The sequence below is a fragment of the Cynoglossus semilaevis genome, chromosome 10, assembly GCF_000523025.1.
Source record: "Cynoglossus semilaevis isolate Cse_v1.0 chromosome 10, Cse_v1.0, whole genome shotgun sequence".
Lineage (NCBI taxonomy): Eukaryota > Metazoa > Chordata > Actinopteri > Pleuronectiformes > Cynoglossidae > Cynoglossus > Cynoglossus semilaevis.
Window position 1 is genome coordinate 13,652,184 of NC_024316.1, and position 14,823 is coordinate 13,667,006.

The following is a 14,823-nucleotide window of genomic DNA, read 5'->3' on the forward strand; positions in this document are numbered from 1 at the left end:
GGAGGAACTGTTATATAATAGTGGACCTGGGACTCATAATAAGTTGGTCAAGGCAGTATCAGGGTTTCCATGTGTGCTGGAAAAACTGGGAAATGAATGACGAATTTTCCAGTCATGGAAAATGAGTGGGAAAAAAAAGATAGATTTCATGGTCACTCTTAGATTAACCTGAGATATTATTTCTCCTCTCTGCTTCTCTCTGTGTTGTGAGTTAATACAACAGGTTAAATGTTCTGACCATGCATGTTTGTTGTTACCCTGTGGTCACTGGTAAATATTGTAGGTTATTGTTTTTGAATCACACACCGCTCCTATGTGATGCTACCCTGCCTGGCAACAATTTACAAGTAACCATTTAAATAATATAGAGTTAGAGAAAAGTCGATGAAAGATGCTTTCAAGAAAAAGTCTGGGGGACCCTCAGTGTGTGAAGGTCTCACATCTGTTCCACACAGGTCTTTCTATCGATTTTGAAAAGGAGCAGCTCTATTGGATCAGCTCAGGAAACAGCACCATCAACAGGTGCAACATGGACGGGTCTAAGCTGGAGGTACTGGAAGGTGTGAAAGGCAAACTCACCAAGGCGACTGCACTGGCCATCATGGGTGAGACAAAAGTGTATTACTGCAGATTTCCCACCTCCTTTGAACAAAGATGAGAATGTTCTCCCTCTGCCTGTCTGTAGGAGACAAGCTGTGGTGGGCGGACCAAGGGACAGACCAGATAGGAAGATGTGACAAGAGCGACGGAGGAAACTGGAAGGTCATGAGGAACAACACGTCACCTATGATGCACATGAGGATTTACGACGAGGATGTGCAGAAAGGTACGGAATACTGGAAATAAACATGTTTTTCAGGAAAGATTTGAAAAAAAATGTTTTTTATATCTGGATCCTTACAGAAAATCAATGACACATTTCTTATTTTTACAAAAAAAAAATTAGATCAGTCTTCCAGCCTTTAATACAAAGTTATAAAATAATGAAATCTGTGGAGACTTGGAGAGTATCATAATAAGAAGTGAGATGAAACAGTGAAAAAGTAAAAAAACATATAAACATATTTTTACGACATGATCTAAGGAGGGAATGGAAAACATAACGGTTTTCCATCAAGTCTAGACGAATCCATATTTGTTTTCTCTTCAGATGAGCAGTTAAGAACCAGCGTTTCATTTGTTTTGAGTCTGAGTGAATCTGAAGTGTTGCTACGAGACAGAGAATGAATCACAGAGGAAACATTCTCACCAGAATCCCAACGGAGTGAAATAAAAAAAATAAAAAACACTAAGAAGTAAATCTGATTAATAAAAAAACAATCCTTACAAATTCACTGTCCACTGTATAAAAGCCTGGACTAACACTGATCTTCCCTGATTATACTTTTTATACTTTTCCTGACATATTTCCATTATTATAATTCCATCATTTGGATTGGTGACAAATAGAAACAGGTGTAAATCACATATATTTATCTTATGTTGTATTTCTGTCTGTTCCAAAAATAAAAAGGAAAAACATTTTTTGGCATTTTTAGGAATCTCAGTTTGACCTTGATTAATCACAAAAAATTACTGTTGTGTTTGATCACGATTAATCATTAAGCGAGAGCAACCCTCTAGTTCAATTAAGTTCAATATAAGGACTTTTTAATATGATTTATATTTTATATAAATCTAAATTTTATATTTTATATACAAATTTACATTTGTATATAAAATATATATCGTATATTTTATATAAATCAAAATGTATGTTGTCTTGTTCTCTGTCTGGTCAGAGTCTAAGTGTAATACCTTTCCCCTCCAGCAGGTATCAACCTGTGCAGCAACAACAATGGCGACTGCTCCCAGCTCTGTCTCCCCACCTCCCCGACCACCAGGTCCTGCATGTGCACGGCGGGCTACAGCCTGAAGACGGGACAGCAGTCCTGCGAGGGTAAGACGCATCTTCACAGCTGCCTTCACACATACAGGAGGAATGTCCTCGGAACAAACGCTGTCTGTTCTGCCTCTGAGCAGGTATGGGCTCGTTCCTGCTCTACTCCGTTCACGAGGGAATCAGAGGAATTCCACTGGACCCAGCGGACAAATCTGACGCCTTGGTGCCAGTGTCTGGCACCTCTCTGGCGGTTGGCATCGACTTCCACGCTGGTGAGCCACACTGAGGGACAACAGTGACTGCACGGCTGCACTTTAAATAAAACCTGAAGCTGTAATTACCCCGTATTACTGAGTATTTATAGTGAATGGCTTTTTTCTTACAGAGAATGACACCATCTACTGGGTGGACATGGGTCTGAGCACCATCAGCAGGGCTAAGAGAGATCAGACATGGAGGGAAGATGTGGTCACCAATGGAATCGGCAGGGTGGAGGGCATCACTGTGGACTGGATAGCAGGTTTGGACAACTTAATATTCTATTTTGACTGGAGCCCACGCTGTGGAGACACCAACTGAAGACGGCGTTGGCTGATTTCTGTCCCTGTCCTTTCCTAGGAAACATTTACTGGACTGACCAGGGCTTTGACGTGATTGAGGTGGCCAGGCTGAACGGCTCTTTCCGCTATGTAGTCATTTCCCAGGGCCTGGACAAACCCAGAGCCATTACTGTCCACCCAGTCAAAGGGTATGATTTCCTGCCAGGGCTGAGACCGTTCTTCTTTTTTAGAGATGTTACTGTGTTGTTTACATCTTCAGGTTTTAGTATCTTCATAAATGTGCTTTCTGTTCGCAGATATCTCTTCTGGACAGAGTGGGGTCAGTATCCCCGTATCGAACGTTCTCGTTTGGACGGCACCCAGAGGTGGGTCATGGTCAATGCGAGCATCAGCTGGCCAAATGGAATCTCCATCGACTACGAGGTGTGGACCACATCTGACGTCATGCCGTTTAAAATGTCTTTGACACTTTCTCAGTTAACTGTCTTAAACATTGCATTGTTTTTTTAGGTTTGGAGTCTGTATCTGATTTATTTATGAATGTGATTAATGTAATTATTTTTGTGGAAACTCTTTTCACTGCTTCTCTGAACAGACCTACTGGATGTTTTACTTTGAATTTAGAAAGAAAAAACTCCCTGCAGAGATTAAAAAAAGTGCAGTTTTATAATTTTGTTAAATAACAGGCTGCAGTTTTTTTTGGTCTCACTTTGATCAAATTTCTCACTAAATTCTCCAAACATTTAAACTCAGCCTTCATGTTGACTGTAACTGACACTTTAGTCTGGCCCCAGCCTTGGTCTTAAGTTCAAGTCCCAGATACAATGGAAGACTGTTCTTCACCAGACTGGAAGTATTGTCCAGGTGTCATCGTAGTGTGATTTAAGATCAAGTGTAGCTGCTGACTACTGTGAATACGAAGTACTTCAACCTGATATTACCCACAGCATCAAACTCCAACCTGTGTGGAAATGCTTTTGTATGCGTGGGGAACTACTGCACTGTATAAAACAATAGACCAGTTCATGTGGTCTACTATAGAGTATTCAATAGTGGGTTTGGGGCCCCTGGGAGGTTCGTGAAGATACTGTACAGTAACGGGATCCTGGACTTTTTACATCATTTACTTGCATATTTTTTATATTATATTAGAAAATATATGACTATGCGAATATATTTATATATAAATATTTAAATTGCTCGGCGTTAAATTAAAAATATTAAGGTTTGCATATGAATAACACTGGGATCAGTGAATATAAATCAAATGGACTGTACATACTGCAGTAGGAGGTCTGACAGTTTGGGAGGTCCTTCATCTGACAAACATCAAAGACGGCTCCACTCATCTCAGTCACATTTATTTTTCATATATTAACTTTTAATTTACGTTTCATTTCAAACCACGGTTAATTACTTCAGAATTCATATTTTTGTCAGGTTTTAATAAATGACTGTGATTTCCTTAAATGACCGTTTGAACCTGTGTACCTGAAGACAGATGTGTTCAATGTGGATTCTAAAAAAAAAGGAACATTAATATTAATCACCGCTGTTTTTCCTGCAGGACGGTTTTCTGTACTGGTGCGACGCCAGGACGGACAAGATTGAGCGCATCAACCTGGAGACTGGAGAGAACAGGGAGGTGGTGCTGGCCAACAACAACATGGACATGTTCGCAGTGTCTGTGTTTGAGGAATACATTTACTGGAGTGACAGGTCAGTGCCGTGGATGAATGTGTGTTTCCTCCAGCTTCACAGGGTTTAAACCACGTCATTATGAAGTCTAAAACATTTGTCCTGCTTCTGTTCAGGACTCACGCCAACGGTTCCATCAAAAGAGGCAGCAAAGACAACGCCACAGATGCTGTTCAGCTCCGCAGTGGGATCGGTGTGCAGCTCAAGGACATCAAGGTTTTCAACAGGGCCAGGCAGCAAGGTGAATAAATCAGACAGAACGTCTGCAGGAATCAACCATCAGTCAGTGTGTCGTTGCAAAAACAGAAAGACTCAAAGAAATTAGCAGCTTTAATGGGGGTTTTAAATCAAATTTAAGGGATTTGCTATCTTAATGCTACTTCTACTCTATTTTTTTCTATCAATCTTATAGCTATGTTGGTCAAACATTTGAAGAACCTTCAGCTTCAGCTCAATTTGAGCTGCTCTTTGAGCTAAAGCCTTTTTGCTGGTACTAAATATAAGTTTTCTTTTGACTTGTTGAGGTCGGTGGTGGCCCTTAGTGGATTTGTCTTTTTGAAAATATTTTGTTTTTGCAATTTTGTTAAACTGAACTTAACAATTTTTTTATCATTTTTTTGTCTAGCAAAGTTCATTTATCTTTTACTTGTTTTTTCGGAGAACTCTTACAGTAACTCACAGTTACCCAATCAGTAACACTTCATAAATCAGCCCTGGATTATGAAAGAGGTGGGAGTGGAATGGTGGTTAATCTTTGTTTTTTTAATGCCAACTATTGAATATGAACATGAGAGCTGGGCTTGGAGAGCTTTTTTTATTTTTCCTCCTATCACCGTCATTTCTCACTTGTCCTTTCTGAATAATGAATGTAGTTTACAGGTCAAAAAAATACAGAGCTCCAGTCAAATACCTTTGATTAACCCCGCTCGTTATTTATCACCAACCCTCGTTCATGTGTGAAATTCTCTCCCCAGGCACCAACGTCTGCAAAGACAAGAATGGCGGCTGTGAGCAGCTGTGTCTCTATCGTGGGAATGATAAGCGCACCTGCGCCTGTGCTCACGGTATGCTGGCAGAGGACAACCGCAGCTGCCGCGACTACGACGGGTACCTGCTGTACTCTGAACGCACCATCCTGAAGAGCATCCACCTCTCGGATGAGACCAACCTCAACGCGCCGATTAAGCCATTCGAAGATCCGGATCATATGAAGAATGTGATCGCCCTCACCTTTGACTACCACGGCGGCGGAGGAAAAGGTTCCAACCGCATCTTCTTCAGCGACATCCACTTTGGCAACATCCAGCAGATCAACGATGACGGCACCGACCGCAAGATCGTGGTGGACAGTAAGTGTGGAGTCAACAGTTACACGAAGTCTTAATCTGCAACTTTGCTGCAGTCAACCTTTTTACACACACACACACACACACACACAGGGTAAAGCAGCAGAGTCTGTGGTGTAACTGCATGTTGTCCCTCAGCCTCTGGAAACTGAAAACATTCATTAAGGCACATTTTGACAAACGAAGCACTTCTGAGGATTCACTGTATACACACACACACACACACACACACACACACACACACACACACACACACAGCTGCTGCTTCTTGAATTTAGGAGCGTAACAACACTTTACTTTTCTACTCTCTATTAAAATACACTAAAAATATATTTATTTTTTTATTTACCCTTTTTTCATTTGGTTTAATTATAAATGGTTTTCTTTAGAGATAATTATTATTCTAATGAAATTGCAACAATTATAAAACCAATTTTTAATTACTTTTAATGCGAGTCCTATATTTAGGTCAAAACTGTTCTTTTTAAAATTTCTTCTATGTAGATTTGTGTCTTTAAGACCTTCTTTTCTGAAAAAAAGAATAACAACAAAGATTTCAGGTTACATTATAGGCTCCTTTCAGATTTTAATTTTTTAGCTATAAAATGAAAAGTTTTTCATGATTAGATTTATTTGTAACAGTAAAATCAAGTATATTCCATTTTACATTTTGCATAATCTCAGATAAAGTAATATAACATAAAATATAAATATTACATAGATTTGCCCACATATATTATTATTAGTCTTTAAATAGTAAATATTGGGGTAGCCTAGGTTTTTTTTTTTTTCTTCCTCTTCTGCTCAGAGGTTCAGGGTTGTCCTCTCTCTGAGGTTGTGTCCAGCTCGAACGGTTGAACCATGTCGCTGTTGAAGAGGTCAGGACAACCAATCAGGCAGCTTTTACACCAAGCCCAACGTTCTCTCCCCAGCTCTCGTAGTTCTCGTCTAAACTTCTGAGACACAAACCCGTACAGTAGTGGGTTCACCACTGCTGCTGATGATGCCAACGTCCTGGCCAGAACGGCAACTGTGTTGTAGCCGGGTGAGTTTGATACTGTCCCGCCAATGAAGGAGAACATGAGGGCGTAGGAGGGCAGCCACAGAAGAGTGAAGACCAGGACCAGGAGAGCTGAAGTGTGAGTGACCTGGCTCTGGTAGCGTTCCAGCTGGGGAGCGTTTCCCAGCAGCCGTGCGTGTCGAAGAAAGCAGTAGATCTTGGCGTACATCAGCACGATGATGCCCAGTGGCAGAGCGAAGCCAAACAGGAACAGAGCTAAGCTGTAGACCAGCTGGCTGAATTCAGACAGGAAGGCAAAGCAGTAAACAGCGCTGGACACAGTAACAGTGCGAAAGGCAAACTGAGGCGCCGCCAGAGCCGAGGCGGGGACCCAGAGCAGGATCACCGCCAGCTTTATCCGCCTGTGCATCCTCAGACGGTACGCACAGGTGGAGTGGACCACGGTGAGGTAGCGCGTCACAGCCAGGGCTGCCAGAGTGAAGACCGATGCTGCGGAGCAGGCCACGCCCAGGAAGCTGATGGCTTTGCACATTAAGGTGCCAAAAGGCCAGTAGCCCAGAGTGATGGCGGACGTGTGGAAGGGCAGACACAGCAGCAGCAGCAGGTCAGCGGCGCTCAGCGCCAGCAGCAGCGTGTCTGTGCCGTGTGGAGGTTGACTTTCTTTTCTCCTCCTGCCGTTAAGAATGATTATGACAAGGGTTTGTCCCACAAGGCCGGTCACCAGAATCAGCGCGTCCATGGTGGGCACGATGACTTTAATCAAATTATCGTCTGCGCGGGTGAACTGGCCAAAGCTGCTACTATTTTCCTTCTGCCCCAAAGTCTCCATGTATTCATCAGAAGAGTCTATAGAGTAATTACCTTAATGGCTCTTAAATATTGAGCGCCACAGCAGCGTTTATACAAAGTGTCTGGCTGATGCGTTTTTTGACTGCGATCCATGCCTTAACTGTTAGTGACAGACGGAACGGCCGCACTCCATTATGGCTGCCAGTGCCCTCCAGAAGATTGCAGTTATTGAAGCAGTTGGGAGCGCGCTGGTCAGTTGACAACCTCCTGACATTTATGTACTTAGTGCTGTCTGTGGAACACAGAATATAAAGGCTGTATTGAACTTTAAAATGTGACCTGCAAACACAGAGGGTCCATTATCGCATGGTCAAAATTCATTTTCAAGTGCACAGGAATAAATGAATGTTTGAATCCAATGCCTCCTGAGTCACACGAGCTCCTGTTGCTCTCTGACTGGATCTCTCAGCTTTATTAATTGTTAAGATGATATATTTGATCCTTTTCTTGAAACAAACATCAAATGATGGCAGTTCTTTGCATCTTGCTCTGCAGTCACGTTTGAAGCAGGACTTCAGAGAGCGTTCAGGCCAGTCCTTGGCTGCGTCAGAAACTGCTTAGTAATCCACGTTGGAGCATTTTGAGTCCAAAATTGGAGGGATGTCAGCGCAGCAGTTCCTCTGTGCCTGAATCGATTCCCTGAAACCAGGCAACAGTGGACCAAATCAGCCCAGTAGTTGCTAACAGATGTCCCACTTTAAAAGCAGTCGATGCCACTTGATGCCACATTAGGTGGTCAGTGTGGCAGGGGACATGTTGTCCATTTAGATGCCCTTCAGAGACGTGCCGTCCTGCAGGAGACGCAGAAGAACAATCAGCCAGAGAAAAAGAATAAAAGAAGCAGAGATCAAAACAAGCAAAAATACAAACGTAATATTTCCCATGTGTTACTTGGATTGCAGCGCGGCTCCTGTGATGGTGGGAAACGCTGTTCTTCCGAGTGTCCGCGGTTTTAACAACTTGTTTTCTGCCTTGTTTGCACAGTAACCATGGGCTGAGCTGATTGAGGCAAGTGAAGGCGGAGGCTGTGTGTGATCTCCTTATGTAATTCTGGACGTCAGTGAACGTTTTCAAAGCTATTCTGATTAAAATTAGTTTTATTTCAGGTTAGCTATTGGTCCAGATGTTTTGTTTTTTCTTTGTTTTTTGTTGTTTTTTTTAGTTTGAATCTCACCTGTTCAACTGTTTTCATTCATATGAGTCGTCTGTTAAAGCACAGTTAATGACTTTCAGTCTAAAATCAAACAGAGTGTGGAGGTTTTTATTGTTGGTCATAAACATGGTCTTCTGTGTGACTTTAAACGCATGGATGCACAGCTCTGAGCCGAGTGTCCTTTTCCATGCGTGGGTGTGTCGTGTGGGCAGCGCGGAGTAAAAATAGTCCTTCTTCTGTGTCGGTGCTCTGTGGGCGCTCAGTCACAGGAGGAAAATATGTTCAATATCCAGAAGAAGTACTTTATCTTCATCACTTACTCAAGACCTCCTCCCACTGGCCTGTGTCTGCAAAGTGACTAAAGCTGTTCCACTCGCACTTCCTCTCACAGGACAAGAAGTCACCGTGAGTGATGGAGTCGACGCAGAGCAGTGTTTGTATGTGCAGGCAGTCAGCTGTGAAATGACAGGATGATACAGGCTTTTAAGTCTTAGCCGGAACAGCGGGCTACTAAGTACTTGGATCAGTACTGTGATGGTGCAGTTTACCGTCCTCTCTATTTTACTTTTATTTATTTATTTATACTTTTTTTTATCATAGATATTTTACAATTCGTTGACTGAAGTGAAAAGATGAGGAAAGCCTTAAATAAAGCTGTCACAACTCTGCTCAAACTTAGCTTAACCATGAGTACAAGCTAAAAACAGGTGGCGCTATTTAGCGCTATTAGACTTAACGTGAGGTACTGGCCTGTTGACCTTTTTTTTTTTAAGCACCATAAAGGGGAGGAAGAGGAAGATGTCTTTATTCTTACCTTTGGGGGCAACACTGTCACAGCTGTGTCAGAGATAAATGATTTGTTGACTCCTCACTCACTAAAGCTGCTCCTTACACCCTGGAGATGTTCTTTTTTATATTGACAGTAAAGGGTCCATTCTCCTCATACTCAGCTGTAGCTAAAGTGTCACGGGTGTAAAAACATTTGTACAGAATCCAACAATTCACTGAGGGTCTCTCTCTTCTTCCTGCTCTGTTTTACAGATGTGGGGTCAGTCGAGGGCTTGGCGTATCACCGTGCCTGGGACACGTTGTACTGGACCAGTTACACCACCTCCACCATCACCCGCCACACCGTGGACCAGAGTCGCACTGTGGCCTATAACCGCAACATTGTGGTCACTATGTCTGGAGAAGACCACCCCAGGGCCTTCGTGCTGGACGAGTGTCAGGAGTGAGTCATTAATATTGGACCTGTGTGTTCTGCAGCCAGGGCCCGCGTCCAGTACCATTTATTTCCTTAATTCCTTTTAAGCATCAGATTTATACCAGTTCACTCAGCCATAACTTTTTTTGGGAACTCCCACCTCATTCTTTCCCTGCGTTTGTTCCCGACTCAGTATCATGTTCTGGACCAACTGGAATGAGCAGTCCCCCAGCATCATGAGGGCCTCTCTGAACGGAGCCAACCTGCTTGTGATCGTCGGGAGCGACATTAAAACTCCAAATGGCCTGGCCATAGATCATCGGGCTGAGAAACTCTACTTCTCTGACGCCACTTTGGACAAGATTGAACGCTGTGAATATGATGGAAGCAGCCGTTACGTAAGTGGCCCTAAGATGTTGGTTTTAGTTTTTTTTTTTTTTTTTTGTGAATTCCAGTACTAATTATTGACCTTATCCTTTTTTAAGGTCTTATTGAAAAACGAGCCTGTCCACCCGTTCGGCCTGGCCGTGTACGGAGACTACATCTTCTGGACTGACTGGGTGAGGAGGGCCGTGCTCAGAGCTGATAAGTACACAGGAGGAGACATGAAGGTGCTGCGTGCAGACATCCCTCAGCAGCCCATGGGCATTGTTGCTGTGGCTAATGACACCAATAGCTGTGAGTATTATTTACTGCCTCAGTGCCAGGTTTGTGTAGCTACTGCCTCTGAATTACAGCGTTTCTGAAGGTGTCAGTTGTAATTGTTCTCTTCACTTTCATTTGTACCAGCTCAGCAGAGCTAAAGTGATTTTCACTCGCCTCCGACAGCTTGTGGATCGAACTCTTTGTTCCAAACTGTTTACCTCAGCATATAGAGCTCATAAATCAAACTCAAGGCCCGTGGGCCGAACGTGGCCTGCCACATAATTTTTGTGGCCCACCAGAGCTTATTATGCGTATGGTTGTCCTAAAATAAATATTTTTCTTAAAGAGTTGTGAGTAAATCCAATTCTCTACTAAGTGTTTCATTTACATTTGATTACCAAGGGATAGAGGAAGGTTCAAAATCATATTGGTAGAGAAAGTGGTGAGAGCTCTCACCTCAAGGAGTGAAGATGTTTTTTTTTTATACTCTGAGAAGTTTGTTAGACCTGAGCCACCGTGTGACTTTCTCTTCAGGCGAGTTTTCTCCTTGCCGAACAAACAACGGAGGTTGCCAGGACTTGTGTCTGCCCACATCTGATGGACGGGTCAACTGCAGCTGCCGTGGAGACAGACAGCTTCTGGAAGACAACACCTGCTCCTGTAAGAAAGATCAAACCTTCAACCTTCATCAGGATAAAGTTTTCTTGTGGTTTAATGTCAGATGTTGTTTTCCCCACAGCTCTGAACGTCTCCTGTGGAAGTGTGGACGACTTTGAGTGTGGAAACGGAGACTGCATCAACTACAGTCTGACCTGCGACGGCATGGCCCACTGCAAAGACAAGTCGGATGAGAAACAGTCGTACTGTGGTGAGTTTCATCACCGTGCTAATTATCATCTGTGAATCATAATCAGCATATAACGAGCTGGTGTTCGCGGCTAATTAGAATGAATGAAGGCGATTACATACAATTAATTACTGGATGATGGAAGGGCCAATGGCTGGTGTGTGTGTGTGTGTGACGGTAGATCATCACGGCATCATGTCAGTGTGGGTCCAGCATGGGTTTCTGGGCTGCAGGGTTAATTAGAATGAAATGTGTGGGCCATAAACATGAGATCTGCCCTTGTACCCTCTCATACATTAACGCTGCCTGGAAAATACACCACAAACACAGGAGGTTTTTTTAAAGCTTGCTTTTTTTATTTAGTTTTTTTCCATAAGTCTTGACATAAATCCATAAGTCAAGTTAATGTTCCTGTTGTTCTACTGCGTTTTGCAAAGGAACCCTGTGATGTTTAAAAAAAATCTAGATTCTCCTACTGGTTGATTCAAGCTCATAAAGATATATTTTTATTTTTATAATTGAGAAAAATATCTACAGAGCCCCTAAATTGACATAGGGGGAAAAACAGAAAAGCTGGTGCGAAATTGACATAGGGGGAAAAACAGAAAAGATACGTATCTCGTGCGCACAAGATTCTTTCTCGTGCTTTAGGGGCTCTGTAAAAATCAGCTAAAATGTACAATTATTTTTTAACCTAAGAAGATTGATTTTTTTTTATCTAGAAACAATTCCTTGATGTTTTTTTAAATACCCCCAGGCAACAGAATCCAAAAACATTCATCATTTAATTTATCATTTTAAAATAACACATAATATAATGTAATTCAAGGATAGATACCATTTTGGCAAAGCATAATAAAATGATTTTTCCCTCTCAGCCAACCGTCTTTGTAAGAAAGGCTACAGACGCTGCATCAATGGCCGCTGCATCGGTCACCAGTTCTGGTGTGATGGAACCGACGACTGTGGCGACCATTCAGACGAACTGCCCTGTAACAGTGAGTTTCTCGTCTCCACTCCGACTGTGAAATTAAAAATTATCCAACCGTGTTAATTCCATATTTAAAGTGAACCGTGGCTCATTTGAAAATGTTCTAGTCGCACAACAACATTTAACACATCACCGTCACATCTTCAGTGAGTTAGTCCTGCCACACAGGATTAAACGCTCGCTGACATTTACATAATTACAACAGTTGGCTCCATCAGGCCGTCTGACTGCAGACATGCTTCATGTATGGGATCCTTTAAGCCTGTCCTTTTTCCTGTAGTGACCCTGTGTAACGCAGGAGAGTTCCAGTGCAAAGATGGAAGCTGCATCTCCAACTACAGCCGCTGTGATCAGGTGGTCAACTGTGAGGACGCCAGTGACGAAATGAACTGCCGTGAGTAGAGTGCTGAACTGATTCAACAATTTTTTACTGTCAAATGTTCAAATTAGGGCAACATGGAGGAGGTGGTGACAGAATGGTTGTTTTTATTGGGTCAAAGGTCAATTTATATCAGTTGGTCAAGCCACAAGTCATGTTCAAAACAACAACAAATAAATAAATGGCCATTTATATTTTGACATAAATTCAAATTAAACCAAACAATACAAAACTAGGCTCCCTCTTCTGGCAAAGTATGGATAAGCACACCACTTCCAAAACTGAGTGTAAAAAAAAAACAAAAACAAAAAAAACTGCTGTTCTTGTGGCCCTCAAATAGGCAACTCGGGGGCCAGCTGCAGACTGCGGGCCACCATTTGAGCACTGGACAAAAATATATATTTTTGCTTGTTTTGTTTCCAGAGGCCACAGACTGTTCCCGTTTCTTCCGTTTGGGAGTAAAAGGAGCAAATTTCCAGAGCTGTGAGAAAACCACCCTGTGTTATCTCCCCTCGTGGGTGTGTGACGGCAACAACGACTGTGGGGACTATTCTGATGAGAGAAACTGCCCAGGTTTGTGCTTTGTTTTCTCTAAAAGCCTTTAAAGGTTATTTTGTGTATATATATATTTTATTTTACAGTATTTGACTTAATAATTTGCCTTGCAGATAAAAAGAGACTCAAATGTCCGGTCAACTTCTTCGCTTGTCCCAGCGGTCGCTGCATCCCCATGAGCTGGACATGTGATAAAGAGAACGACTGTGAGAACGGAGCTGATGAGACACACTGTGGTCAGTCTTTCCTCAAACCCAGACGTTTCCTCAAGACACAAACAAAGAACAAACACAATGCCCAGATTGTCATGTCTCCCTCTTTTCCCATTGGAAAACATGACAGATTATTTTTCCAATGATGTTCAACTCACTGTGTTTTTCCTGTAGACAAATTTTGTACATCCACCCAGTTTGAATGTGCCAACCACCGCTGTATCTCCAGTCACTGGGTTTGCGACAGCTCTGACGACTGTGGCGACGGCTCCGACGAGGATGAGAGATGCAGTGAGTTACTCATTACTGATGCACGTTAATGTCAAAATACTTTCTTTTTCGTGTTGGCGTGATGCAAGTGCTCACGTTTTCCCTGAACTCCATCATCACAGAGTCCGTGACCTGCAGTCCTGAAGCCTTCCAGTGTCCAGGATCTCACAAGTGCGTGCCACAGCGCTGGAAGTGCGATGGAGACAAAGACTGTCCTGATGGAGCTGATGAGAGCGTCTTGGCTGGATGCAGTGAGTGGGACGGCTAATACGTTATTATTAAAACATACATAAACGTATGTGTTAGGTACATTAGTGTTCATGTGCTTTCCCTGTGTCCCTCCAGTGTACACCAACAACACCTGTGATGCTGAGAATGAGTTCATGTGCCAGAACAGACAGTGTATCCCCAAACAGTTTGTGTGTGATCATGACATCGACTGCTCTGACGGTTCAGACGAATCTCCAGAATGTGGTGAGTTTTTCTGAAATGTCTTCTTTTAGCTGGAACTGAGGTCACAAGGCCAAAAACTGAGGTTAAAAAAAAGGCACTGGTTTGCTGGTTTAATGGTTCTTACACATGTTCTCAAAGTACTTTGTTTCCTTCCTATATCCCAAAGTATAACATTTATTAACTGAGTAATTGAAAAATTGTATGTCCTTAATCTGTCCTGGAAACAATTAATTGATAAAAGATGCCCAAAAACCCAAGAATCCTTGTGTGGTTTCTTAATTTTAATCGCAAGACCTTAAAGGGCAAAAACACTTTGGGCGTCCATGTCTGATTAATGCTCTGTGTTCTAAACACACCCCTGTCCTGCTGCAGAATATCCAACCTGTGGACCAGACGAGTTCCGCTGTGCCAACGGCCGCTGCCTCAACCAGAAGAAGTGGGAATGCGACGGAGAGTTTGACTGTCAGGATCGATCGGATGAAGCTCCCAAGAACCCACGCTGCACTGACTCGGGTAACAGTTTTCAACATCTGATCATTTTCATTCATATGATCAGTATTTTTGTCTCGTGTAACTGTAAATACCATGTCCAAATTTGATTGTAAATTCTTACATCTTCAATCCAAAAGTCATGTTGAACGGACATGAGAGAATACATTAAAACAAAATAAACAATAATATTTAAAAAATAAAGAAATAAAATTAAACTTCTGCGTAGTTAACAGTCACATTAACAGAAAGTGAGCAGAGCTTTTACA

The 14,823-nt window shown here is 42.5% G+C and overlaps 2 protein-coding genes across 5 annotated transcripts in view; one reads left to right on the forward strand and one right to left on the reverse strand.

Moving 5' to 3' along the window:
- The window catches only part of LOC103385104 (low-density lipoprotein receptor-related protein 1-like), an 88,765-nt gene that overhangs the window by 58,460 nt on the left and 15,482 nt on the right, over nucleotides 1–14,823 (forward strand). For 2 of the 4 annotated variants that reach the window (XM_025059514.1, XM_025059516.1), the window contains exons 32-54: nucleotides 456–605; nucleotides 686–826; nucleotides 1,811–1,939; nucleotides 2,023–2,154; nucleotides 2,268–2,402; nucleotides 2,501–2,630; nucleotides 2,739–2,865; nucleotides 4,010–4,161; nucleotides 4,257–4,381; nucleotides 5,115–5,489; nucleotides 9,551–9,740; nucleotides 9,907–10,111; nucleotides 10,199–10,391; nucleotides 10,893–11,018; nucleotides 11,098–11,226; nucleotides 12,084–12,203; nucleotides 12,477–12,590; nucleotides 12,999–13,148; nucleotides 13,244–13,366; nucleotides 13,517–13,633; nucleotides 13,735–13,863; nucleotides 13,958–14,086; nucleotides 14,438–14,578. In XM_025059514.1, coding sequence (XP_024915282.1) covers nucleotides 456–605; nucleotides 686–826; nucleotides 1,811–1,939; nucleotides 2,023–2,154; nucleotides 2,268–2,402; nucleotides 2,501–2,630; nucleotides 2,739–2,865; nucleotides 4,010–4,161; nucleotides 4,257–4,381; nucleotides 5,115–5,489; nucleotides 9,551–9,740; nucleotides 9,907–10,111; nucleotides 10,199–10,391; nucleotides 10,893–11,018; nucleotides 11,098–11,226; nucleotides 12,084–12,203; nucleotides 12,477–12,590; nucleotides 12,999–13,148; nucleotides 13,244–13,366; nucleotides 13,517–13,633; nucleotides 13,735–13,863; nucleotides 13,958–14,086; nucleotides 14,438–14,578 — 3,462 coding nt within the window. The remainder of the gene's footprint in view (nucleotides 1–455; nucleotides 606–685; nucleotides 827–1,810; nucleotides 1,940–2,022; nucleotides 2,155–2,267; nucleotides 2,403–2,500; nucleotides 2,631–2,738; nucleotides 2,866–4,009; nucleotides 4,162–4,256; nucleotides 4,382–5,114; nucleotides 5,490–9,550; nucleotides 9,741–9,906; nucleotides 10,112–10,198; nucleotides 10,392–10,892; nucleotides 11,019–11,097; nucleotides 11,227–12,083; nucleotides 12,204–12,476; nucleotides 12,591–12,998; nucleotides 13,149–13,243; nucleotides 13,367–13,516; nucleotides 13,634–13,734; nucleotides 13,864–13,957; nucleotides 14,087–14,437; nucleotides 14,579–14,823) is intronic. The other 2 variants (XM_025059515.1, XM_025059517.1) reach the window with 1 other exon arrangement.
- LOC103385139 (galanin receptor type 1) lies at nucleotides 5,496–7,560 on the reverse strand. The gene has a single exon (XM_008318923.3). It carries the CDS (start codon nucleotides 7,334–7,336, stop codon nucleotides 6,299–6,301), a length of 1,038 nt encoding a protein of 345 aa, XP_008317145.1. The 5' UTR covers nucleotides 7,337–7,560; the 3' UTR covers nucleotides 5,496–6,298.

Bases quoted from the DNA above. Each gene is read 5' to 3' on its own strand.
- LOC103385139 (XM_008318923.3), bottom strand. From the start codon at position 7,336: ATGGAGACTTTGGGGCAGAAGGAAAATAGTAGCAGCTTTGGCCAGTTC.